This window comes from Vitis vinifera, chromosome 3 (genome assembly GCF_030704535.1).
Source record: "Vitis vinifera cultivar Pinot Noir 40024 chromosome 3, ASM3070453v1".
Classification (NCBI taxonomy): domain Eukaryota; kingdom Viridiplantae; phylum Streptophyta; class Magnoliopsida; order Vitales; family Vitaceae; genus Vitis; species Vitis vinifera.
In genome coordinates, this window is record NC_081807.1 from 1,415,795 (window position 1) to 1,443,680 (window position 27,886).

The window sequence follows — 27,886 nt, forward strand, 5'->3', positions numbered from 1 at the left end:
ACCATGAAAATCAAGAGAAACTTTCGTAAGTATTGCAGATATTTACATAGCCCAAGAGCATCGAGCCCAAAGTTTCATTAGCCCCTGCAGAAGTAATCCATGAGTACAAATATAGGAAAAAGGACAACCCCTTTTGATACATACCAGGAATTTTGCAGTTCATCCCAAAAGCATAGACAATAAGGAAACAGGATGATCTAATTGAAAGTAGAATTCATCATATTCCATCCCCTATCATCTCAACTGGAAACTCATTTTTAATGGAGCAAAAAGTTGAATGCCAAGGCTATCATCAGAACCTGAAAATATATTTTGAGGGGAAGAGAGCAAAGCAGTTGACAATTTCTGCAATGTAAATCAATTCCTCACCCATAGGAGTTGAATGATTTAGAAGAAGACACAATTGAACAACTAGAAATAGATGGTTCAGCATTAAGCATTAAACATTACGCTTTTCAGAGAACAAAAATCACAAATTGCAGATATCTAACAAGGAAACTCTAATCACTGTAAACTAAGACATTGTGGGGATGTGAGAAGGGGAAAACTGCAGAGCTTCATTTCACTCACATCTGTTGCAGACCATAAGGAGATAACCTTTGTAGACACTTTTTCCTATTACCGCAAAGCTGTTGCAGCACCATATATAACCTATTTTTCATCATTGTCCAAACTGTCCTTGTTGAGAATAACCAAGTAGCTTCCGGAGTAGAGGAACCAGACCAATTAAAGCTATTTGAAGCTGTTCTGAGCTATTCAAGCGTATGCTGACCTGCCCCGCTCCCCTATTATTCAAATTGACACGACCAATCATGTTTGTAAACCTGCCAATAGGGATCTGGGACTGTATGTTGCATCCAATAGCAAGATCTCCATGCCAATCCATGATGGAGAGCCCAAGAGTTGATAGCGAACGACCCAGAGGATGATCTTTATCTCTTAGGGTGGCCTCCAAGCTACCACCATAAGCAACATCACCACGGCCAGTCATGGCACCACCAGTCATAACCAGCCGGATCCGTTTGTTAACAATCAATTTGTCTTCAAGTTTTAATCCAGCTGTTATGGCATCACCCAGGGCAGTAATAGAAAGACCAGCTGTTGCCTTATTTTTCCTAAAGTTACAAAATCTTGTCTCACTGCGCAGAGTATATGCCATGTCCTTTCCAACCGTCTGCATATCAAAACCTACAGAAGTTGCTTTTCCTTCCCCATGCTTAACTGAACTGGCTATTTCCATTTGGAGATTGGCATCCTTTTTATCCTTTGTAACCTGGCCTGAAAAAGAAACAGGTATCTTGTCCTTAATAGCAAACACTCTTTCCACATTTATGCCTTCATAACCAACGTCGTGATCCCAACCATGAGTTTCCAGAACAGGCCTCACAAGCCACTGGTTGGATGAATCAAGATATCGATAACGGTGAGTTGGATTATCAGAATCAAAAGAAGCAGGCAAGGCCCAATCTGGCATGGGAACTGGCACAGATGCAGCACCACCACTTTCTTCTTCTGCGTTCTCGCTGTAGTCACTTGGTAAATCCTTAGAAGAAGCTGCCATTTTCTTCATCATCTTCCGTCGCTCTTTCTCTTCTTTCAACTGTTTCTTCATAAAAAGTTTTTCCCTATATTCCAGCTCATCATAATAAGCCTTCTTCTGAGCTCTAGTAAGCTTTGACAGCTGGGCTTTTGTCAATCGTCTAAATGGTGGCAATTCGTCATATTCTGATTCATCATCTGAATCAGACGAGTCATCCAAATCCTCATCTAAAGTGTCCTCATCACCAACCTGCTCCTCTGGCAGTCTTACCTGTGGTCTTGATTGGAGAAGAGATGAGAGAAGGAAGGGTAAAGGAGGTGATCTTGATCGTGTTGTAAAAGGCTTTCCAGGTGGACTATCTTGCAACTTTAGAAGCGTGTTTGCTTCAGCCAAAATCTTTGACGCAAAGGAGAGCAATAACAAATGAGGCTTCCAAATCTGACCATTTGGTAAAACTCTCTGCCCGGCCCTATTTGTTCTGCATGCAGAGTGGTTCTCTACCAAGGACACAGGGTTCATGAGCCGCATATCCCCAGCTGCCTGACGAATTGCTTGCTGGACAACATGAGACCTCTGAGTGACAAACATATCATAACTTGAAGCAGTACCGTTTGGGCCATCAGGTGGAGCAGATGCTGCATGAGTAAGAACCACAATTGCATTGAACCATATTGATGGTCCAAATATTTCAGTTATTGTGCGCAACAGCGGCATGTCACCAAAATCCCTGCTCTGCATGTCCAACCTATCAAGATACAGAACAATATCTGGAGGGGTTTTCTTGATAAACCTTTTAACAGAGTGGAGGATCTTCTCATTCTGGCGTTGGTCTGACCAGGATGGTAGAAGGCCCGGAGTGTCAATGACCCTTACCTTAATTCCCTGAACTGTTCCCACAACATCCTGAACCTTCTTTGTACCCACCTGAAAAGCATCAGTACTAAACTTCACTTCATCAAATATTGAGTTGATAGTTGCACTTTTACCCACTCCTGTCTTTCCAAGAACCATGATTGTGCAAGAGAAATCGAGGGGCTCTTGCCCTGCTGCCTCAAGCTGCTCAGCCATGGCACTAGCACGGTCAAAGCTGAAGGCACCAACACGGCCCCCATTCCTCCCTCGTAGCTGTTCAGCCAATCCAAGTCTGTACAAGACTTGAGCCACGACAACGTTATGGGGAGTCTGCCCAAGCCTATGAGCAAGCCGCAAAAACTTCACCCGTATCATCTGGAGTTTTTCACGGGTCTCATCATTTTCCTCAGCCTCCCCATTTCCAGCATCTTCAATGAGTTGAGCTTGTACCTGGGATGTGGTTCCATTCACTCGAGGCTGCTGCACCACACGCGAAGCAGGTTCCAACAGCGGGGCAGCACGCCCAAGGCCAGCAGGATGAGCAGGAGGAGGACCAGGATTTGAAGATCTTCCAGATGATGAAGCAACCTGTTCTGCGGGACGAATTTCTCGTTCCCTATTCCCTTGAATTTTTTGATCCTCCTTCTCCATGTTTGGTTCTTTTGTCTCCTGCTCCTCAAACACAACATATTTGTTTTTAACTTCAGCTACATTTTCCACAGCACGCTCCGGCTGAGGACTTATATTATCGGCTGCTGCCAATTCAGATGTGACACCTTGCTTTGTCTCACTCTTCTCAATAGTAGAATCTTCTATGGCACATTGCTCCATCTCACTCTTTTCAATAGCAGAATCTTCTACAGAAGGTGACCTTCCTGTCCCTGAAGCGGAAACCCCTTCATCCACAGGAGTGTACATATTAGCTGAAATGACTTTTGGTTCAGCACTTTCACCGTGATGCTCTGATTCCCACCTCACAGGACTCTCTTCCGGCTCCCTACTCTGGCTATCTTGATGTTCTGTAACTAAGTTAGCCAAAGTTTCCCCCTGTTCCTCACCCTTATCCTCTCCATGCCTTGAACCAAGGCTAACCCTCAATTCCACATTGTTATCATCTTGATGATCCGCATCCAAGCTAGTCAAACTATCATTTGCTTCTTGATACTTACCATCCACATATTCAGCATTAGATGAAGCACCTTTTAGCTCTCCACTCTCCTCATTTTTACATTCCATGTCTAAGACAGGTTGATCTTCCTTCTGGTTTTCCCCCTTAGAGACGCCAGATGAAGTGTTTTTTGGCTCCCCGCTCTCACCATCTTGATGTTCAGTATTCAAGGTGCTCGTCTTCAAGTCCTCACTTTTATTATCTTCATGCAGAAACCCTCCATTGGCTTCATGCTCATGATCAGAATCAATGCCATTTTTACCCACCTTATTGGATTCTCCATTTTCAGAGTTTTCATAAGCCGGCCTTGCCTCCAAATTCAAATCATCTGAATCCTTGTTTTCAGACTTCTCAAGTACCACACTAAACACCTCATCCACCTTATTCCCATCCTTCAAAAGGTCCATCCCTCCATCCATACCTGCATCAGACACCTCCTTCCCCTTATCTTCTTCACTATCCACCAACCCAGTCAAATCATCTGTCACCACTTCCTTGGAAATACTTTCCTGATCAATGTTGTTTACCTTCCCAACCCCATCAACACCCTCCCTATCCACTAAACCTTCCACTTCCGCTTCAACACCTCCCGCCACAGCCTGCTCACTATTCCTAACTTCACCAGAAACCCCAATTGCCTCTTCAAACGTCTCCCCCTCATGCCCTACATTCAAATTCCCGTCAATCCCCACTGACTCTGAATCATCAATTACTTTACCATCCCCATCTTCATCTACAACAACATTTCCCGATTCCAATTTCATTGGATGATCCACCGCCTCCTCAAAAATCTCATCCCCTTCCGAATCCTTCGACTCATCCGACCCAGACACTACACCCTCTCCGACTCTCTCCTCAAAAACCCTATCATCCACGCCCTTCATCTCCCCCAAATGGCTTATATCAATAGCTTCCACCCCATTTTCCATCACAAAATCCTCGAATACCGCTTCAAAACCCTAGAACCAATCACACCCAACAAAAACCCTAGTCAAGAAAAACCACTAATAACCATCAAAATCAAAATCAAAGTAAAACCCACCTTCTAAAATCACAAAACAAGTGAACCCAGAAATGGATCCTTATACTACATACAAACATGCACAAAAAATTCAGATCTTCACTATGTTCTCTATACTTCGTCTTAGGGTTTTACAGAAAGTGAAAAAGAAAAACCAAAGCAATAACTAATAATTAAGTAAACAAACAACAAGCAGAAAAAGCGTACCTGGTTTTGTGGACGCTAGAGAGAGAAAGAGAGGAGGAGAGAGAGAGTTGTCAAGCAGTAGAATGAGGATCTTCTTCGCTTACCAGGAGATGAAATGCAGATAAGGGAGAATGGGCGGCTGAGAGTCGTAGGGGGTTCTGATCGGACGGCGTAGAAGGATGTAATGGTTTCATCATGGAAAACGCCAATCATGGTGACGTCGAATGAAGGGAAAAAAGGTCACCTGTTTTAACAAGGTGTCACGTGCAGAGATTAAGGAGGGTGAATAGACCGTTGATGTGATTTGGTGGGTTTTCAGCAACGGTGAAGATCCGTGCTGTCACGTGACAGAAGATCACGGGACAAATCTAGAGCGTTGGTTTTAATAATTTTAAATTTATAATTATGATAATATTGAAAATAAATAAGAAAAATTATATTATTTTATGAAATTAATAGATTTTCGATGTTTAAAATTACCATTTAAACCTCAACTAATTTTTAAGCTGTATTTAATTCCTAAAAAGGAAAACTAAAGAAAAATAAAAAAATAAAAATATAGATTTAAAATTAATAAATTATATTTTATAATATTTTAAACACATTACATTTATTTTAATCATCTTATATTAAAATTAAATAATTTAAAGTTTTTTTATTTTTTTTAAAAACAAATCACATTTATTTCCTAATTTATTATATTTTATAAATAAATAAAAATTCATATCGAAAATGATATCATCCAAAAATAATTTCCCATTCTTTTTATTACTTAAAAGCTATATTATGAACACACTTAAGCAATGTTTGCTTTTTTAATCACAATATTAAAATAATTCTTAATTTTGTTAATATTTGAATAGAAAATCACTTTAAAATATCATTTAAACATAAATTTGCGACAAACTATCTAAAATTAAGACTTAATTTAGAAAATAAATTGTGGAAAAACATTTGACCCACACCAATACATACAAAGTGTTATCCAAAATCAACATGAATAAGAAATTAGAGTAAAAAAAAAAATTAAAAATACTTTCACAAAATCATAAATTATTTTCATTCAACCCCATAGAGCAAGAGGAATATTCTTGAATGGCAAAGAAAACAAACATATATAGCAAGCAAAGGAGAAGTTTGAGTAAACATTACTAAATGGGATGGATGGGCCACTTCTTTGGACTTTCATGGGTGTGATAGATCTACTTTCTTTTTCTTTTTCTTTTTCTTTTTTCTTTTTTCTTTTTTCTTTTTCATTTTATTTATTTATTTATTTATTTATTTATTTATTTTCCTCTTCCTTTTAAGGTATAACCTACTCCTATAGGAGACACTTCCCCTTCAATATTAGGTAGATCTCCACACTTTCAATGTGCATGAAAGTTAGCTAGGGTATGAGAAGTAGAGCTTCCCCATGGGGCTTCACTTCCCTCCATTTATATGTAATGTCACTTATTTGTGGTCCTCTCTTGTCACCACATATAAGGTTGAGTTGGGTAGGACTTATTAATATCATATAGTATCTTAATGTATTGGTTTTTTTTTTTTTTTTACATAGTTATGAATTTATTTTAAAAAATACGATACTTCACATTCATGTTAAAAATGTCTTTAAAAAAAATCGTCTCAATACAAATTCATAAATCCACACTCATACTAAAATCTCACTTTGAAAAGACAACTATCTTAATTAAGGTGGCGTTTATTTTTTTTTATTTAATTCTAAATATAACTTAAAATTGGTGGTGTTTATTTTTTCTACTTAATTTTAAATTAAATTTAAAACTAAATAGTGTTACATATTAGATTGCATATTTTTATAATATTTTATTTTTATTAAGGATTGAAAAATAAAGAAAAATCAATATATTACTTTTTCTATTTAAAGAAAACTAAATATTTTAACTTTTTCTATTCGGTCAACAATTTATAATAAATCATAAAAAAAAAATTAGAAAAACAAACAACCTAAAATCTAAAAATAAATTACTTTCAGCAAAAAACTAAAAATAAATAAGTATCTACTTAATAATGTTAATTCTAAATAGAATTTAATACTTAACATTCATATTAAGTATTAAGTATTAGGTTATTTGTTTTTATAATATTTTATTTTTATTAAATATTAAATAAATAAATAAAGTCAACATGTTTCTTTTTCTATTTAAAAAAAGTAAAATATTTTAACTTTTTCTATTCAGTCAAAACTTTAGAATTAGTCATAAAAAAACAGAAAAATAAACAACCTACAATTTAAAAGTAAATTGTTTTTAATAAAAAAAGACTAAAAAAATAAATACCCTCTAAGAAAAGAATAAAAAATGAAAGACAAGATATCTATTAATAAAAAAAATGTAAGATTATATTTTTGAAAAATGAGATTTCTGCAAGTAAAATTATAATTTTTTTTAATGATTTTAAAAAGGATCATATTTTTAAAAATAATATTATTTAAATCAAAGTCCCTTAATTTATTTATTGGTATGCTCATCCCATCAAGATGGTAGTACCCTTTTTGGTATTATAAATTGGGCATAGAAGTGGGAGGATGAGAGCTAGATTCAATGAATGAGGTTTTGAGTGATTAATTCTATGTTCTCATAGTTTTTAATTTGAATGAATTTAAAAAGTTGTGGGAACATGGAAAGAAGTTGAAGGGTGTGGAATTTGAGAAGATTGTGTGTTGGAAAAGTTGGAAGATATGAAAATTTTCAAAAGTTTGCTTATTGAAGAAATTGAAATTTTTTTGGAGTAATTCCATGTAGAAAAGTCCAAAGAAAAGGACTTTGATGATTTCTAGACTTTAATTTTTTTTAATTTTGATCTAATAATTGGCACTTAAATTTCATATAACACTTATAATTTATTATTAAAACATTTAATTTTCAATTTTATCAAGCAGTGTCTTATTAAATACAATAAAAGGTATTTTGTACTTTTTGATTTTTTTTATCAACCTTTGCAAGTGTAGTCAACAATAAGATGAATAAAGAAGACAAGATTAGTGTCAATGCGAATAAATAGTCCCTTTAATTTCACAACAATAAATGTCTAAATTAATATTATTAAAAATTAAAAAATAAAGCATTAATTTCAAATTAAAAGTTTAATTGATTTCATTCTAAAAAAATAAAATTTATTGAAAAATGGATTTTTTTTTCCTTAAAAGATAAGGACATAAAAAATAGAAAAAATAAAAAAACCAACAACAACAGCAACATTTCTAGAGTAGCTTTCCATGTAATAAAATAAGGTCGAGAGCATTCCAATATATAAAAGATAGATTTGGGATGAAGATAAACAAATTAAGGACGAATTTAAGGTTTTTTTTTTTAAACTTGAGTTAGGGTAAGTGGGTTTGAGTATTGGTTTATACGGCTCCACCTTGTGCTAATTATGTATATTACTTAAATTATTTTTTTCATTTTTTCCTTCGTGACACATAAAAAAAAAAAATCTATTTTTTAAAAAAATAAATTATAAAAATTTTAATATTTATGCATTTATTATATATACATATATAGCTATAAATTATTTGCCCTATCCCATTCTCACTCAATTTAAATTTTTAATTGGGATGAGAATGAAAATAGACTTTCATAAAAGGAACAAAGTTGGGATGAGTGTGATTAGTCTTAAACCAACCTTTTTGTCATCCATAAACAAATTAAAACAAAATATCAAGAATATTAACGATTTTATTACTAAGTGTATAGACTCAAAAAGATTATATCATTCCATATGTCAAAATCCAAGTAATTTTCACATCTCTACCCATCAAATAAAGTGTAATTTAAGAAGATGGTGAATTTTTTAACAAGACTTAAAATATCAAAGTGAAAACTTTAGAAAGAGTATTTATTAATCATTGTTCTTGTAAGCTAAATGATAGCATATTCTATGAGGATGACCAACACCTAACCTAAGTAATAGAAGACTACCTTGAACCTAATTTTTATGAATAATCAATTGTATGGTTGTTGAGAATATAAAAGATTAAATTGAGACTTTGCAACTTAAAAACCGTATTAGAAAGTTGATTTAAGCCCTTAAAAGATGACTTCAAAATTTAGGAGGTTTTAAGGTATCAAAAGTTCTCAAATGAAGTTTGGATAGTAGCAAAAGCATTGTCATAATACATGTGACCAACCTATAGGTCAAATCTCTTTGTATCATACTAAATATGGAAAAAATTGTCCCATTTCGTCATGTGTTTGACTTTTTGTGCATGTGATTGATCATGTGGTTGATGTCTTACAAAGAATTGGTGTCTAGCGATTAGTTTGACTTCAAAAATTATAAATGTAACGTCTTAGACACATTTAATATACATCTAACACACATAAATATTTGGTAAGTCATTGCAAGTCTTCTTTAAGATATGTAGAGTGCTTTGAACCTATATTTTTAAAGCACCTATACTTGAGCCTTAACTTGCCCACCTATTCTTTGAGAGAATTTTCTTGTATTGTTCATTTATTGTAATTGTTATAAAGTTGTGAGAAAGGTATGTGGGTAATGTGGGTGACAATCGAAGTTGTAAAATTGAAAGTTAAGTAATTCAAGTGTAAGAAATAATAATGAGACAATGAAAGTCCTGATTGAGAAAACTTTTGAAATAGTGAAATACTTTAAGACTTCTGGAGCAACTAGAATACATAGACGTATGCAAGTTATTGAATCATGATAAAATCATTTTTTTTACAACCATATATTGATTATGTTAAAATTTGCTAAATTTTAAGATATTTGACTAACAAACCTAAGATAATCACCTAAAAGAAATAATGAATTAGATGATGGTTTTTTTTAAAAAAAAATTTGTCAAAATGTAATATATTTTAACAAGAATTACAGCATAATGCAACGATGAATAATAAAAGTAAGCAAGCAGTAAAAAGTGAAGATTAGAGAATGCAAATAACGATTCCAACATGGTTCGACGTAATCTCACCTACATCCATAACCTCAAACTTCAATCCAAGCTTAGAAGTGCTTCACTATGTAAAGGATCCTCCAAACCAAAGAATCATTCAATTTTTACACTTTGTTTCTAGGTATTAATGAACATTTACAATTGTGAAACCAAGATTTGGTTAATCTTGATTTTGATGATAACAAAACAAGGTTTAGAACTAATGATTATATTTCAAGTGTAATTAGGCAAGATGATTTCCAAAGTGGCAATCACAAAGACAAATTATGTCATCGAGAAATCATGAAGAAGAAGACCACCTAAAAAAGAAGTGTTTTTCAAGACCCAAACTTTATAAGATCTCTTTGTAAAGTTGTTGATGCACTAGGATTTTCATGCATTACATTCTTTACTTATGCACCAAAATCATCCAAGAGTTATTTTGTTTTAAATATTTTAAAAATTGGATGATTTCATATTTTTCAACTAAAACCTTGTGTTAAATGTTTATCAAACTTGTTTTAAAAGGTTTTAAGTTGAAAAAGTTGGTTGTTGAGCCAAAAAACGACTCAGCCGGTTGAACCGGATAAGGAACTGGTCGACCGCAAGCTCAATCGATCGAGGTCCGAGTCAACCCCCAACTCAATTGGTCGAGGTCCGAGTCGACCCACAACTCAACTGGTCAAGGCCCGGGTAGACCCCCAGCTCAACCGGTCGATGGTGCAAAAAACTTTCTCTTTCTTCCAAAACGGTTGTTCAATCAGTCAAGGTTGAACCTCAACCGGTTGAGGTCCGGTTGAGGTTCAATGGTCACCTATCAAGCATTAAATGCTGACGGCTAGTCAACCGGTTGACCCTTAGCTATACTGGTCGAACCCCCAAACGGCTAGTTTGACTTTTATTTTCTATAAAAAGGCTTCAATCTTCATTATTTTATGAACTTAACCTTCCCAAACTTTTCTTGATATTATTTGAGCGTTGAAAGAGTGTTTTTGAGTGCACCATTGTTCTAAAACTTGCATATCCTTAGTGCACCTTTTAATCCTAGTTTTCTTGTATCATTTGAGATTAAAATTCTTGTGTTAGGATTTTTGTGAAATCATTGATTTGTAAACCTTTGAGAGGAAGTTTCTCAAGAATGTGGTATCTCTTAAGAAGTGTAAAGGGTGCTTGGAGCCAAAATTCTAAGAGGGTGAATCAGAACCATAATCCAATTGTATTGCTTAAAAGCTTGGTTTGGAAGCCTTAAATTAGTGGAACCTCAAGCTTGGAATTGAAGCTAGAGGAGAGTGGACATAGGCCGGGTTGCGCCGAACCATTATAAACTCTTGTGTTTGCATTATCTCTTCCCTACTATTTAATTTATATGCAATTGTCGTTATATTAGTTATTATATACTTGCATATAAATTGTCTCTTACTTTCGCATAGTTTAAATTTGCAAAAAGAGACCATCACCCTATTCACCCCCCCCCCCCCCCCCTCTAGGGTGATTACTATAGATTGGATTAGCCTAAATTTTCTAACAACAACCATACAATTATTCTTTTAACACTTAAAAGTTAAAATCACTTTCTCACATATATATTATAATGAATTTGGAATCAAAAGAACATAAGAACTAGCTTGACACTAATAAGTAAAATAGTAACGATAGTTGATCTCAAAAAGAAATAAATGAGATTTACAAGTTAAAGAGTAATTGCATTCAAAGTTTATTAAAGACTCAAGGTTTGATCAATGTAATGATATGCTAGAGGTAATCTATTTATAAATGAGGTTCAAGGGTATTTTATATGAGATTTTTATACAATATAGCTATTAGGAACATATTGTCTATGAACCAATCAACAAATCGATCAACGACCTAACTAGTTGTTGAATATTAATTACATTATATGTGGCTATTGAGACTCAACTTGCTCAACCTCTTAATTCATATATCAGCCACTTGCTTAGTTAATAGGTCATTCGCTAGAGACCGCCAAAATTAAATTATTTTAATAATCAATCAAGGTGAACCAATTAATCAGTCAATCTCCCAATGACCAATCGATTGCTTAATCATTGATTTCAGCTTTTTCTTGATTAATTCAAACTGATTTTCTTCTCATGTTAAATCCGAATTTATTTTGTTATCAACAAATTTTAGATTTAACCAAACTGACACTAATATATTTAACAAAATTTATTAATATCATTTATTAACTTTTAATTAAAAAGTTTTCTGGATTTTGAGACGATGTCTTATTAATTGTTTTTTTAGAACCCATTAAAATGATTTTTCTATTTTTTAAAAGTGATTTGCAAATTTTTTCAAACACATTTTATTTTTTTCTCCTTTCTTAAGCTCCTTCTATGCTGTAAATTTTTCCTAAATATTGTTATTGTACAGCGGTTAAGATTTAAAATCGCCTATATGCTGTCGTGGCACAATGTAATTGGCTATCAAGTTAGGCTTTACAAGGGAGTACGGTGCACCCAAATTCGGTCACAGCCATTAAACCATAGGCAGGCCCGCGCCGCCATTCATCACCGCCGGCGATGACTGCCGCTGCTGACTCCACCGCCATTGTTCACGGTGCCGACGAACCATCATAGATGAAGACACAAAACCCCATGGTTCGCTTCTGCAATGCCCTCTCTCTCCTCTCCAAATCTCAATTTCTCACCGTTCCGTACAAATCCCAGGAAGCCCAGACGCCGTCCCTGTCTCGTAGAAGCCATCGTCAAGCTCTGCAAGAAAAACAAGCTAAACGAAGCCGTTTCGTCTCTGGAAAACCTCGCACGGCGAGGCCTGCGCCTCGATTCTCGAACACTTGCGTCCCTCTTGCAACACTGCGCGGATTCCAGGGCTCTCAGAGAAGGCAAAAGGGTCCACCTCCATTTGAAGCTTACGGGTCTGAAGAGGCCCGGTACATTTTTATCTAATCATTTAATTAATATGTATGCGAAATGTGGCAAAGAGGTTGAAGCTCGTAAAGTGTTTGATAAAATGTCTGCTAGAAATCTGTATTCTTGGAACAATATGCTTTCTGGGTATGCTAAATTGGGAATGATAAAGCCAGCTAGGAAGTTGTTTGACAAAATGCCTGAGAAGGATGTTGTGTCATGGAATACTATGGTAATCGCCCATGCTCAGTGTGGTTATTGGGATGAAGCATTGAGGTTTTACAGTGAGTTTCGGCAGTTGGGTATTCAGTGTAACGGGTTTAGTTTCGCTGGCGTCTTGACTGTTTGTGTAAAGTTGAAGGAAGTAGGGCTTACTAGGCAGGTTCATGGGCAGATTCTGGTAGCTGGGTTTTTGTCTAATGTTGTGCTTTCAAGCTCAGTTCTCGATGCTTATGTGAAATGCGGGTTGATGGGTGATGCGAGGAAGTTGTTTGATGAGATGTCTGCTAGAGACGTTCTTGCATGGACTACCATGGTTTCAGGATATGCCAAATGGGGTGATATGAAATCAGCTAATGAATTATTTGTTGAGATGCCTGAGAAGAATCCAGTCTCATGGACTGCTTTGATTTCTGGGTATGCCAGAAATGGTATGGGGCACAAGGCCCTTGAATTGTTCACAAAGATGATGCTGTTTCATGTTAGACCTGATCAATTCACGTTCAGTAGTTGCCTTTGTGCTTGTGCTAGTATAGCTTCACTTAAGCATGGTAAACAAATTCATGCCTATTTGTTACGAATTAATTTCCAACCTAATACCATAGTTGTTAGCGCACTCATCGACATGTACTCAAAATGTGGAAGCTTGGGAATTGGAAGGAAGGTTTTTGATCTTATGGGTAATAAGCTAGATGTTGTATTGTGGAACACGATTATATCTGCTTTGGCACAGCATGGTTGTGGAGAAGAGGCAATACAGATGCTTGATGACATGGTAAGATCAGGAGCAAAGCCAGATAAAATTACCTTTGTCGTCATTCTTAATGCATGTAGTCATTCAGGCCTTGTGCAGCAAGGGCTTAATTTCTTTGAGTCCATGTCTTGTGATTATGGCATTGTTCCCAGTCAGGAACATTATGCATGCTTAATTGATCTGTTGGGTCGAGCTGGATGTTTTGAGGAGGTAATGGACCAGCTTGAGAAGATGCCTTATAAGCCTGATGATCGTGTTTGGAATGCCTTACTAGGTGTTTGTAGGATTCATGGACATATAGAGTTGGGAAGAAAAGCAGCTGAACGCCTTATTGAGTTGGAACCTCAATCCTCCACAGCCTATGTATTACTTTCAAGTATATATGCTGTACTTGGGAGGTGGGAGTCAGTACAGAAGGTTAGACAGCTTATGAATGAGAGACAGGTCAAGAAAGAGCGAGCCATTAGTTGGCTTGAAATTGAAAATAAGGTGCATAGTTTTAGTGTATCAGATAGTTCACACCCTCTGAAAGAACAAATATACTCGGTTTTGGAACAGTTAGCTGGCCAGATGGAAGAAGATGCTTCATTATTTATCGCTCAAAGGTAAAGATTTGTCATTTTTTCTCCTTGCCAGGTTATATCAAGGGAAGCCTGAAAGAATAATGTCTCTATTCAATTTCAGCAGCTTGTAACATTTTTCTTTCCCTTTTTTATCATCGTGTATATTCTGTAGAACCAGATCTTCACGATGAACATGGAGGATGTTTTTAAGCCACATATTTGATAGATGACTATGGAGGATATTTTTCTTCCTTGAGTCATTGTTGTTCCGCTCTGTTTCTCCAATAAAACTGTTAAATTGGTTCATCATTTTTCCAAATTATGGGGCATTTATTTGTAGTACAAGAATTTACAGCGTCTTCTAACAGGGTGATGCATATAACATGTAAAGCTACAACTTTGGCAGGCTCAACACAATCTAACCCAAGCCTAACTTAACCAATGACCAAGATGGAGCTGAAGTTTCTAGACAGAGTTGGGCTCGGATTGAAAAATTCTAACAGAACTTGAGTCAGGCTGGCCTTGTATTGAGGCCTCGAACAACCTAACACAAACCATTCTCATGCACAGTTAATAGTATTATTTGTATGTATAATTTGTCGATATGAGGTTATGAACAACTCCAACCAGGATTGAGGTTGGGTTTGGCTATGATAAACTTGTCCATAGCCATTACTTTGATATGTTATTGATAATATGAATGAGAAGCATGATTATTTGTCTCTATTTTCCCTATGTGGGGCAGCTGCCTGTCTGAACTTCTCATGATTTTTATCATTCTTTTTCTTTGTATAATGATTTCTACTCGTATGACTTCACAATTCTCTGAGCTGTCATGCCTTGATCTTTCCCTTGTTGCTGCAAATTACAGTTTCAACAAAACGGTGGAATGTCATTACTCAATCTCTGTCATGATTTTTATAGGGTGCAAATTCCTACATGTAATACACTCTAGTGTATGCTTAGGCTTTTATCTATTCTTAATGTGAATTGCCAAGAAAAAAAGGGGAAAAAAATTGCTTTAAGGTGGACCAGGAAAAATTGGGATTCAAGCTCTTTGTTCGGTTTCACACTTGTCATGTTTTCTGATCGGGAATGTGACCTAAATACAGCAGCCTGTACTGTTCATGTGGCTTCCAGCTCATTTACTCATATTATATCATGGGTTCTTATCTTCTTTAGGTTGGTTCCTCTTTTCAACCACAGAGCAGGACATTGTTATTATCCATAATGCATGCTGTAGAATTGGAGTTTGTAATCATTTGAAGGTTTGATCCATAATATTATATTCATCTTTCTTTTCTCATGTCTTCATTTTTTCTTTTTTAAAATTTTCATGAAATGTTTATCTTAATTTCACTCCATTTTTTAATATTTACAAATAATTTTAGCACTTAATTTTAATTTTTTTATACAAATTTTGACTTTCACAATTTCTAAATGAATACATTTTTTTGGTTAATTTTCTTATTGGTTCATCTTAAATTTAATAATTTTTGAATATTTTATTTTACAAGCAATTATGAGCTCCATCGGAATATCTTACTTGTTAGTTTAATCAAATACTTCGATGGTATTTTTTTTTTGGCTGAGTAAATTTTTTCTATTCAGTTAAAAGTAACTTATTAACGTCGTCCAATACAGCTAAAATGAACTTGTTATTAATAGAGTAATATATTTTTACCAAAGTAGGATAACGATCATTCATCCATGCACAAAGATCCCCACCTCATGTATATTTTTGTTCAAAAAAATTTAGATTCAACTGTATTCTTCCAAACACACTCACTATTAAAAGAAATATTGTTATTTGGGGATGGTGTTTGATTTTTCAAACGTGATCAAATCGAGAATTTTGAGAACAAAGGCTCTCTAGCACCCCGGCACATGTGTTATCAAAGTCACCAAATTCTATGTGCCCTACCAACTAAAAGTTAAGAGGCTTTTGCCGAATAACAAACAAAAAAAATTCACACAAGGTTAAATTTTACCCATCCACGGCAAAGGAAAATCTTCCCAAGACTTTGGTTAGCCTCACCCACATTTTATCAAGTATGGCCTGAAGGCCAATAATAATGGAAATTTCCTTAAATTATGGGCATGATTAGGAGATTGGACCCACCTTGGTGGTTGAGCCACCATTAAAAGGTCATAATGCTGCATAGGCCACATCCAGAGGGTGACACCAGGTAATAGCAGGTGGCAGCTTCTTCTTGGGTCCTTGGAGGTTTGAAAAGCCTCTTTTAAGCCTGGTGGCCTTGGCATACCTCTCTGTACAAATATCTGGGAAGGAAAAGAAAAAAAAAACAGAGAAACCAAAAAAACAAAAACCCAACTACCCAGACAGCTTTGGACAGCCACACAAGTGGACCTGCCAAAGAGAACAATCGATTATAACTCTCCACCAATAATTCTACCCAGGCGGCCCACCAGATAGAAGACAAACAAGGAAATCCAATCTAAAAACTAATTAATTGAAGATAATTGAGAAGAAAATGAAGAGAAGGGGTAACAATTTTTCAACAGTTTTCCAACAATCCAAAAAAGTCTAACCTCCATTACAATGCCATATATTAAAAGCAATATATGTTCTCTGCAAAGCCCACTCCAGAAACAAGAACAAGAAGAAGAAAAAAGAGGAAGAATTGAGAATACTTCTCCTTCTCAATTCTTCTTCCCCTTCTTCTCAATTCTTCCTCTTCTTCTCTGATTCCAACAATGGGTTCTCAGGCTTCTAAGCAGTTGGCACGACGGAAGGCACTCTCCACTCAGAAGAAAACTCTCTGTGAGCTCAATCAAACCTGTGGTGATGTGTTCCCAGGTTCAGACTACCATCCTCCTGATCGGAAGAATTGGATGTCTGGCCTTGGCCCTGAGAAAGTTCACATAAACAAGATTGTATGGCCAGGGACCCATGATTCTGCAACCAACAAGATTGGAATCCCACTCGTCAGCCGGCCCTTTGCTCAATGCCAATCCTTGTCCATCTATCACCAGCTTGTAAGAGGCACCAGAGTTCTTGACATCCGGGTCCAGGAGGATCGCCGGGTCTGCCATGGAATCCTTGTGACATATAGTATTGATAGTGTCATCAAAGACATCAAGAAGTTCTTGGCTGAGACCCAGTCAGAGATTATTATCCTGGAGATCCGCACTGAGTTTGGACACCAAGACCCACCTGAATTCGAGAAGTACTTGGAGGATCAGCTTGGCGAGTTTCTAATCCACCAGGATGATCGTGTGTTCGGAAAGACAATTGCAGAACTGTTGCCAAAGAGAATTATCTGTGTATGGAAGCCAAGGAAGTCACCTCAACCGAAGGCAGGAGGGCCATTATGGAATGCAGGGCACCTGAAAGATAACTGGATCGACACAGATTTACCGTCCACAAAATTTGATAGCAACATAAAGCATTTGAGCGAGCAAGCACCTGTTACATCCAGGAAATTCTTTTACAGGGTCGAGAATACAGTTACTCCACAGGCAGATAACCCAGTCTTGTGTGTCAAACCTGTGACAAGGCGGATCCATGGATATGCTAGGCTTTTCATAGCTAAATGTGTCTCTCAAGGTTGTGCTGATCGGCTGCAGATCTTCTCAACAGATTTTATTGATGAGGATTTCGTTGATGCATGTGTTGGGTTGACATATGCAAGAATAGAAGGGAAGGCCTGAAGATATTGCAGTGCTGTGTTTTTCTTCGCCTTGTTCATTTTCTAGAATCTCCCCTGTAGAAAGCAGTTTCCTTCCTTTCTGTTTTCAGCAGTTGTTCTGTGAATTTGTTTGCTGTTGCACAAATTTGTTCGCTTGCAAGATAGGATGTGTAGAGATTCATCATATGTATTAAAGGGTGAGAGCACGTTTGTTTTGAATAAATCTTGTGTTAATCTCTGCGTTCTTTTCTCAATTTCAACGCTTTTCACAGGTTCCATTACTGTTACAAATTTCACTGCTCAGTGGAGATTGGAAGAGCAGTAAACAATATCAATTGTCTGCATGTTACAAATTAAAAAAAAAAAATAGAAGAGATCAGTACATGAGAGAAGCAGCAGATGATATATTTTGGGAATAAATGTATACAGTACCGGATGGAAGAGCAAGAGAAGGCTCCTATTCTCCAAACTTCAAGGGCAATGCCCAACAGCAGGCATGAAATCTGAGGCAATCAAAATACCTGTGAATTCAGGAAAGATTCAAAACTTATTGATATAAATGAGATTAGTTCTGCTAAATGATCCATAAAATTTTGTTAGTCCACAGGGCTATGAATCAAGTATGCTGCCAGCTAGGAGAAGGCACCATGCTTTCTATCTATATTATCATATAAACTTAGGCATATGTTCTTTGAGGCCTAAGTTTCAGAGTTCATTCCAAAATCAAGCTGAAAAGAGGAGCAAAAAGGAAGGGAAAGAGAATACTTTTTTGTCCAAAAATTTTTAAAAAAAAAATCAGTAAGATATCGCCGATAGAGTTTTCACATTCCAACTTATTAAAACTGAATTCAATCAAGTCCATTTCATGATAGCCACATGTTATTAATGGACCACAACACCTGTGAATACATGAAACACAGATAATATGCAACCCCACCATGTGATTGCAAAGTTTCGAGAAAACACAGTTCCTGTATCCTCAGGCACGTATAGGACTCAAAATTGGACACACTATATAATAAGCTTGTATTGGCAACCCTCCAAGCCTTGTTGGGACCATGATGCATCACATTTTCATTGGCTGGTACATTTCATCCCTATCTTAAAGCTTGTACTGCCCCAAATCGACAATCTAAATTGACTAAGGCCCTATCGGAGACCATGATAGAGCAAGCCACAATTCCAAAATAGGAAACTGAAATGAGGTCTGAGAAAATCTGATTTTAGAATCCACCCAATGAGCTGGAACATCTGCTGATCTTTTGTAGAGGCGAGCTTGGAATGGCATAACAAAGCTAGGCTGGCAATAATATCCCATATTGATGGTGCAATCTTCCTTAGAAGCTGTTGCTCTTGACTGATGAAATGTGGATAGAAGAGTCACCCTCCTAGCATAATCTATCAAGGGAAAGAGAAATTGAGCAAGCTCGCAAGCTTCAGACTTGTGTTCCCAGATAAGAGTACGACAAATCTAAGAAGCCTTTTCTCTACAAAACTTATTTTTTAGTACTTCCTCTAGTTGTTGGAATATTGACCAAAAAACTCCTGCATCAAAAATAGTCCACAACTTAATAAAATTGCTCTGAGGAATAGTACGAATAGATGCAAATACAAGATTTTAATAATGTTGGCTCTGGCAGTAAATACAGGATCTTTGCCATATTTACGAATATAGCATTTTAAATAGGTATTATGACATAACAAATTTCTCAATGTTCTAGGGATTCCTGTTGATAATGATTTTCATTAAACCCCAACCAGACAAGATATAGTCATTGAGAATCTAGAATTAGGTTTAAAGGCATATTTCTAGAGTTAACATTCGGAGTTGAAAACTAAGAAGAAAACACACACACACACTATAGAGCTGTCTGTTACAATAGCTTTTTATCGAACCAGTTATCAAAAATTCTTTATTTGTCTAGAATGGTAAAGAATATACAGTTTAAGTAGGAAATGGTAAATAGGCAGATCAGAACCTGAGCCTGGGCTTTCTCTATCTTTTAATGATCCTCTCACCAAAAGCGTCCCAGGAATTTGCTGAAAAACCTAAAGAACAAAAAGGGGAACAGATGATACAATCAATGTAAGTTTTAGGTTTCTAACAATAGAAGGCATTGTATTCAAGCCAACAAGGAGGTATACCAAAATGCGGAAGCATAGTTCTTCAAACGAAGGGGGGAAACTTGAACCATCGCAAATCTCTTGCATATACTGGTAATTGTTGAGTTCATTGTAACCTTGCACTTCAGTCTTCAGGATTGCATTACAGTGATCATTTGATATAGCAACCTGTTAAAATGAGATTGTACTCCATTAAGCACACAACAATATGACAAAACTGTAATCTATTGACAGTGAAAATATCTTACATCAACTGTAAACGAGGAAGCATTGGATTTACAGGATGCACCGATAGTGCAGAAAAAGGACTCAACTGATTGTAGCACATTTATGGCACTAAATTGGCGTTGAAGACCCTTCAGAAGCAGAGGTTAGAGTGAGAAATTGCATATTGGCAGGACCAAGCATAGCAAATGAAGGGTGTGAAGATATAAAATGATGCAATAGAAGCCTGTGATGGACTGGTGATTTATCTTACCAATAGTCCCAACATAAAACATCCACCTAGATGCAGATCTTGAAATCGTAAAAAATGAGATGTTAAAAAAATGTGACCTGATTGGTGAATCTAAGAGAAGATGATATTCAAACCTCAAGCATGAAAGACTGATTGTTCTTCTTGGCTACATGAGGCAATATCAACTTCCTGGCAGAAGGCACAAAAGACCAAGCAATCCCCCAACGACATGTTTGGCCTTGGACAAATTCAGTTGTCTTAACTATGGTCACTCCAACATTCCGAAGCTTTGATACAAGGATCTTCAGGTTTGTTTTCTTCCCAACCATCGAAGTGTACCACCTACAACCAATTTGTAATACATAAGGGCTAATTTCATGGAATCGAACATTGAAATGTGAGATATAGTGAAAACATGGTGTAGAAAGGATAGGAAAGATTGTGTCAACATTACACTAAAACATGTGCAGGAAGGATAAGATAGAAAAGATTACTTCAACATTACACAAAAACATGTGTAGAAAAGGATCATACCGAAAAGATTGCTTCAAAATCACACTATCGTCAATGATACGTGTTATAAAAGCCTTCTCTCCTCCAGGGCAAACCATCTCCTCTGGGGTCCCCCCACATGAAGTTTTTGGGTTAAGTCCTGCTTCCTCCATGGTCTCAAAAAATGGAGGATTACACATACAGAAGTCAAGATTCTCACCATCCTTCAGGATGCCAAGGAGCACAGGAGGCCCATGATAACTTTTATTTGAACCCAAATCTGCATCAAGTGAACATGAGGGCAAAGGCTCTGTGTCCCCCGCATTAATTCCACTTAAATCTTTTTCACCTTCAACAATGAATGACTCACCAATATGCAACCCCTCCCCAGAAGGGGTGCTGCCATCACTTTCAACCTTTCTAATTTCAATTAATTCTGAAATATGCGGATTACTTTTAACATTCTTCTCTGCCCACTCCAGCGCTACATCTGTCACATCTGCAACCAAGATTGCAACATTGAATACCTAATTTTTATGCAAGAAATGAACAAATTGGTAAGACCTGTGTATATGAGAACTAAGACTGAAACTAAAAGTGCTACCTGTCCCAACAAAGCTCCATCCCAAAAGAGATGCACCAAGAAGTGGGTAAATGCAATTGGCTCCAGTTCCAATGTCAAAACCCCTCACATTATTTCCATCAGTGCTTGTCTTAGGAATAATGTCAGAAGACAGAAGATCTTCAATCCAATGGATATAGTTTGATCTGTTTGGAACTGTAGGGCAAAGCTGCCCATCAGGAATCCACCTGCACAACTCATATTTTCACTAAATCAACCACAAACACATATCCCATTAACACATAAGCCTGAACTTTGGAAATTTCTATGACAAAAAGCTTGGCGAATAATAAAGACCTAATCTTCATATCACAAAACTGAAAAATCATGCCCTCCTCTTAATGAGATTACACATCTCTTCAAAGCCAAATATTCTAAATTTCAAACTGAAATTGTCAACCCTATGATATTTTCAATATAAACGTTTAAAAAAATTAAATAAAATGAAAGAACATTTAATGTAAGGGAAGCCCATCAGAAGACAAGACACACTAAATAAGGCATGCCCTCTCAAGAATTTTAGATACTTTACCTTATCAAGTAAACACTAGTGGTAATGCGTTCTTCACTCTGTTTGTTTCATTGGACAAGACTTTCAGGGAATATTTCACCCATCAAAAAGACTAATACCAAGTGCGTATAAATGCCTTACTTCAGTATTGAACTGAGGAGACATTAAATTTCCCATTATCATTAAATTGGAAAAACCATCAAGATAACCGAAACCTCAAAAAAGTCCTTGTTTTTTTTTTTCAGGAAACCACCATTATCGATTGAAACAAACAACTAAGAGATCGATTTGAAAGTTTCCTGCAAAAGTTTTCTAATGATGGAACACACACTCCAAACAATTAGCCATTTGATAATTTATGGTACTATATGTGAAAATTAGGAAAAACAAATTATAACCCTAAAATCAGATCTTTCGGCATTGAGTAAGTGAACCTAGTACTAACATGAAACCCCAACATCGAAAACTTTTCATTTCCCTTCCTCAGTTTTCTCAGAAACCAAACAGGTTAAGAATTACAACTTTACGAAAATTTATGATTGAAAAACAAGATTTAAAAAACCCTAGAAATGAGGAAAACAAATCAAAACCCTACTACCCTAAAACCTTAACAAGCTGAGGGAAATTACCAATTTAGGCCATGGTCGTGGAGGAGAAGCACTCGGGTCAGCTCTCGGGTGGCGTTGAAATCGGTCCAATCGATTGTGGGTCGACCAGCGCGGTTCAAGAAAACGAAGGGCTTGAAGGATGGGTAGAGGGAAGCCAAGAGGGCGAAATCGGGCGGGTTTTCGGAGTACTTGTTTCTGGGATGTATCGACGGCCGCTCCACTCTCCTCCTCTTCTTGCCACCCATCTCTGATTCGAACCGTAACAAACCGAAAATCGGAAATTCCGGACGATACTCAGCGGGAAATTTTCAAATTTTTCGGCCGGTTCGCACCCAATATTTGAAATTTTCAGGTTGTTCTGGAGAAGTAACGTAAGAAAAACCAGAGGTTATTGAAAATTATCGCATAGAAATTATATTCAAGCCCAAGCCCAAGAATAGCCCTGGGCCCAAAAAATTCTTCGAGCTTGGTTCTACTTCTGCCTTTGGGGTTGAATTGGGCCGAGTTTTTCGGCTTTTGGGCTCAAAATAGCTTCCCAAATTAAGTTGGATTTTTCCACTTGTTCTATTTGAAAAGTACTCTGGTCTAATTATCTATGTGTTTGGCAATGTTTATCATTCTTTAAAAATGATTTTTAAAAACAGTTTTTAATTATTTTCAAAAACAAAATTATATTTCAAAACTCAAAATATGGAAAACAATTTTCTTCAAACTACTCTCCATCTTTTCAATTATTTGTCAGGACGTTGTACAAAATTTGAAAACATCTCAATTTTATTCATAAAAGTAATTCATTAGAAGAAAACTATTTTCTATTAAAAAAAAAAAGTCAAACATGCTCTCTAATTTGAAAAACATTATTTTTCAAGAATTTGTTATATTGAGAATTATAGGATTGGACTTTTACCATCTCATTTGAAATGTCAATTATGATAGACCAAACTTTTTATGGCATAAAACATTACACTTGGCAGCCCTGTTCTAAAATGTTATGTTTTTAGTTTGAATTCCTTGTCAAAAAAACAAGAAATTCTTGTAAAAAAAAAAAAAAAAGGTATTATTTCAATGTTTTATCCATATAAGAAATCAAGAAAAAAGTGACCCCATATTTGAAATAAAATCTGCTTTTGTATCCCTCCATTTGCAGATAAGACTGACAGGTTTTTACAATAGTTGATGTGGATCCTAGTCATATCAGATAAATATTCTATAAAAGAAAAAAAAATTCCCATTTACACAATGGGATCTCCATTGATTTGGTATGTCCCACCATGGTCTTAACTTCCATAACTAAAAGTCCCAAAAGTTAAAAATAAAAATAAAAATAAATAATTAATTAAAACAGGCATTAAAAAAAATTTATGCAGGTGTCACCACTAAAGGATCATGTTTTTAACTCCAATTTGTTTTTCCTACATTAAATTGGTTTCCTTTTCTCTTTCTCAATCATACCATGTTGTTCTATTTATCCTATATATTTATTTTTTTTGAGTATTTTTGCTATTAAAATTAAATCAATTTTATTACACTGTCATACGGAAGAGATGACGTAAGAAAATATCAAAGACTTGTCAACCTTATCCCAATCCCACCAAAAAGATAAAAATTAAATGGATATCGAAAATCTTTCCTACTTATTTTAACCCGTTGAAATAAATATGATTTATAAATAAATAAATATTATATATTTTATAATTCTTTTTTAAAATGTGTTTTTTTATTTATATAGATTAATAAAATAAAATAAATTTTTTATTTAGAGGAAATTTGTATATTACATTGGGTTAATTACAAAATTCAAAATATTGAATGAATCTAATTTTGAATGTTTTCTTGAGGAGAATCATTGGTATTGTCACCACCATCAATGTCATTTTCTGCTTTACACATAGCTGCTTTCTTTTGTCTTCTTATCCAACCTTTTCGAATGACACAGCTGCAGTAGATATGTCAATGGTGACCAGTGAATTAACTTCATAGAAATCCATGGAACCATGGATGATCATTCAGAGAGATTCGTAAAGTTGGGGAGGTGGGTCCATGGCCAGAAGTGTAAGAGCCTATCCACATGAAGTCATGAGTTGTGTGGTGACTCAGCAGAGTACAGCATCCAATGGATAAGCATTTGGAATCCCTTGCTAGTTTCATTATCCCCTGGTTTTTTCTCTCTCCCTATATATAGGCATGGCCTCAAGCACCCACCGTCACTTCCCCATTCTCTGTGATTTCATCCACCCATTGCCCATTTCTTGGTTCTTCATAAGATTTTGTCCACCTCTACATTCAGCTCCGGTAACTGAACTGATCATACTACTGATAATTTTTGTGGGGCTATTCATGGCTTCGTCTTCATCGCTTTATGAGGTTCTTGGGATTCCGGTGAGCGCCTCCGGGAACGAGATAAAGGCGGCGTACCGGAGGCTGGCGAGAGTGTGCCATCCGGATGTTGTAGCGATGAACCAGAAGGAGACTTCAGCTAACGAGTTTATGAAGATACATGCAGCCTACTCCACCTTGTCGGACCCTGATAAGCGAGCAAATTATGACCAGGATCTTTTCAGGCGGCGCCGGCCGGTGATGGCCACCGCCATGAGAACCGGCGGTTCCTCTTTTTCGGGCTTTTCTCGCCGGACTTGGGAGACTGACCAGTGCTGGTAGCAGCACACGGCTATTTTTTGTCTTAATCATTTGTTTGTTTTATCACCATGTTCATAGTAGAAGTGATGGAGCAGATAAAAGAAGGAAATTCAAAAATTTGAAAACCTTTTTGTCATAAGGTTGAATTTTCTTGGTTCAGGGTAAAATTTTATTATTACCCTTTCTAAAAATGTTATTTTTCATGTTCACGTGTGTGTATGCATGCATGTCTAATTGTTTCTTTTTCTTTGTCTTGTCGCTTTTATAATATGCTTTGTAAATTAATTATATGTCCGAAATTTAAGTAGCACTTGATTAATCAGAGTGGTTACAATACTCGATAAATTTTATAAAAATTTTGAGTGCGTTTGACAGTAATTTTTATAGGTGTTTGTAGTCTTTTTTATATTTAAAAAATAAAAATTTTTAAATATTAAAAAAATTAAAAACATTTTTCAAAATCACTACCAAACGCTCCTGGTACTATCTCATTCTATGATTTCCATTTCCTTTGTTCTTTAATCTATTGTCCATAAAAAATAAAGAGTGGTTACAATGACTAGCAATCACACTATCACAGCTTGTGGATAAGGCTGGTCACATGGCAATGTTTGAAAACCTTAAAGAGGGTGTTACTTTAATGGGATGAACTGGCTTTTTATAAATCAAACAAAACAACTAACGGTCTCACTCTCGGGCTAGAGTAACCACCAATAACTAATAGTCTCCCTACTTTGTGTGAACCTCAAAGATAACAAAGAACCAAAAAAATCTTCTCAAAATTTTGTCCTTTAGCCACCAACTACTAGTCTCCCTCATATTATATGACAAGTGTTGTAATATGTGACTCTTATTGAGTGAAAGATATATGAAGATAAAATGGGCAAATACTTGTGCGGAGCGGAGCGAATGATTAATATAAATACCCTTTTATGTAACCCTAATTTGAGTATCATGAAAGTCTTCTTCCTTATTCCCGTATATATAGACAATCTATCAAACCAAGTTAAATCTGTATGTTTCTGTTTTTGTTTTTCTTTAATTTTTTGTCAGGAATCGTTGCATGAAAATCAACAAAAAGGAATACACCGATCCTTTTAAACTATTGCTCAATGGTAAAGTAACAATTTTATTGGCATACATCTAACCATCTTTGAACTTTATGGTGGTGATTAATTAAAGGCGTCAAGTTCAAGTTTTTAGTAATAATTTTATTGATATAAATATGGTGATCTTTATATGATTTTAGGTCGTGACAGAGATTCGTGTTTCAATCATGTTCATGGTCATATGGATTGTTTCGTCTTTGTTAGTTAAAAACTCACAACACATCAATCCATCAACCTAAAACCTTGCTTTTAAGTAAATTCAAAAAGACGGTATAAAGATAAAGGGTCCAAATTCAGTGGTTTGGAGTTTTAGGTGGAGGTTAGCATATGGGTTTGTCTTCACCAAAAGTGAACCCAATACTCAAAATTTTCAAATTAAGATGATTACCCAAAGGGAAAGCACTTGGTTTTAACAAAATTAAGCACTTTTGGATGCTTGTTATCCAATTTTCATTGATTTATTGCAACAAAACATGTGGGAGACTCATGATTTGGGTCATTTCAATGGTCCTTAGGTATGTGATTTGTACGCCAATTGAGCTTCACTCCACCTAGAGGTGGTTGTATGCCTTTTTTTTTTATCATCACACAGAATGATTGGTTTCTGTTTGTCAAAATCAAGCCCATTGTTCAGATGCCAAAACCCGACCCAAGCCCGACATGAAAATTTGGGTTTTGGCCCATCTTAATGAAAGCTTCAACCCAAGTTCAAAACAAGCCCAGCCCACTTTCCATATCATAAACATTACAATCTAGAAGTATGGGCTAATTGGAGGATCCTCATCCAACTAAGGCCTTCTGTGTCTCTGTGTGCCTATCAAAGACTTTCTCTTGGCTTTTTCACTTTGTCATCTTTAAGAGCAAACCAAACTAGAAAAATGAGTACTCCCTTTCTAGTGAACCAAACAAAAAATAAGGTTCCACCATTGAAAGTCTATTAAAAGAACAGTGTGGCTTCTTATGAAAAAGTTTGTGTTATGTTTGGTTTGTTAGAAAAGTTTATACTATGTTTGGTTGTTAGGAAGTATTAAAAAAAGAAAAAAAATGTTAAAAAGGAATTATTTTCTTATATTTAGATACCATTAAAAAAAATACTAAAAAATGAAGAGTGAAATCATAAAAGATTTTCCTCCCTATTTTTCTTGGGAAAATTTTGAGAAAAAAATCATTCTTCAATAATCCAAATAAAAAAATTATAATTTTTTCTTTTACTTTTTTTTTTCTTTCTATTTTCTTTTACTAAATTTTTTTGAGCCTAAATGATAACAGGGAATATTTTAATTGGGTTTTCACATTAGCTTATGGAGTTGATAAATAATAATGATGATACAAAAAGGTGATACAAGTAACAATTTTCTTGATTTAGTGATACGTGAGGGAAATTTGACTTAGATATGTTGCATTGGATTCTAATATTGTTCTTTGGAAAAAAGACTATTGGTAAAAAAAAAAAAAAAAAAAAAAAACATATATATATAAAATTTCTACATGTATGGATGCCATATTTTTTTTTTTTTAATAAAAAAACTTGTAAATAAATAATTGAATAATTTTATATTTTGTA

At 35.6% G+C, this 27,886-nt stretch overlaps 5 protein-coding genes across 12 annotated transcripts; 3 read left to right on the top strand and 2 right to left on the bottom strand.

Moving 5' to 3' along the window:
* Window positions 1–353: 353 nt before the first annotated feature.
* LOC100262391 (translocase of chloroplast 120, chloroplastic) lies at window positions 354–4,918 on the bottom strand. Of its 2 annotated transcripts, none has more exons than XM_010648794.3 (2): window positions 4,789–4,918; window positions 354–4,519 (listed from the first exon to the last, which is right to left on the bottom strand). In XM_010648794.3, the coding sequence occupies exon 2, from the start codon at window positions 4,487–4,489 to the stop codon at window positions 662–664; it is 3,828 nt and encodes a 1,275-aa protein (XP_010647096.1). In that variant the 5' UTR covers window positions 4,490–4,519; window positions 4,789–4,918; the 3' UTR covers window positions 354–661. The 2 variants fall into 2 exon arrangements, with proteins under 2 accessions (XP_010647096.1, XP_010647103.1); XM_010648801.3 differs by having other exon boundaries at window positions 354–4,547; window positions 4,789–4,912.
* Window positions 4,919–12,134: 7,216 nt separating this feature from the next.
* Window positions 12,135–14,415, top strand: LOC100252156 (pentatricopeptide repeat-containing protein At2g21090). The gene has a single exon (XM_002277513.4). It carries the CDS (start codon window positions 12,317–12,319, stop codon window positions 14,153–14,155), a length of 1,839 nt encoding a protein of 612 aa, XP_002277549.1. The 5' UTR covers window positions 12,135–12,316; the 3' UTR covers window positions 14,156–14,415.
* Window positions 14,416–16,558: 2,143 nt separating this feature from the next.
* On the bottom strand, window positions 16,559–23,112 carry LOC100247029 (uncharacterized). 7 transcript variants are annotated; one of them, XR_009465377.1, is made up of 9 exons: window positions 22,598–23,112; window positions 21,440–21,645; window positions 20,878–21,334; window positions 20,478–20,685; window positions 20,135–20,242; window positions 19,908–20,054; window positions 19,742–19,811; window positions 18,195–19,307; window positions 16,559–18,101 (listed from the first exon to the last, which is right to left on the bottom strand). XR_009465377.1 is itself a non-coding variant. In XM_019218955.2 (9 exons), exons 1-8 carry the CDS (start codon window positions 22,819–22,821, stop codon window positions 18,234–18,236), a joined length of 1,470 nt encoding a protein of 489 aa, XP_019074500.1. In that variant the 5' UTR covers window positions 22,822–22,961; the 3' UTR covers window positions 16,559–18,101; window positions 18,195–18,233. The 7 variants fall into 7 exon arrangements, 4 of the variants coding, with proteins under 4 accessions (XP_019074500.1, XP_059591752.1, XP_059591751.1 ...); XR_009465378.1 differs by having other exon boundaries at window positions 20,201–20,242; window positions 22,598–22,962; XM_019218955.2 differs by having other exon boundaries at window positions 18,195–18,283; window positions 22,598–22,961.
* LOC100258966 (uncharacterized) lies at window positions 16,828–18,000 on the top strand. The gene has a single exon (XM_002277109.5). The coding sequence runs from the start codon at window positions 16,828–16,830 to the stop codon at window positions 17,782–17,784; it is 957 nt and encodes a 318-aa protein (XP_002277145.1). The 3' UTR covers window positions 17,785–18,000.
* A 1,565-nt stretch (window positions 23,113–24,677) lies between the features above and the next one.
* Window positions 24,678–25,416, top strand: LOC100241895 (chaperone protein dnaJ 11, chloroplastic). The gene has a single exon (XM_002277554.5). The coding sequence runs from the start codon at window positions 24,761–24,763 to the stop codon at window positions 25,232–25,234; it is 474 nt and encodes a 157-aa protein (XP_002277590.3). The 5' UTR covers window positions 24,678–24,760; the 3' UTR covers window positions 25,235–25,416.
* The last annotated feature ends 2,470 nt before the right edge of the window (window positions 25,417–27,886 follow it).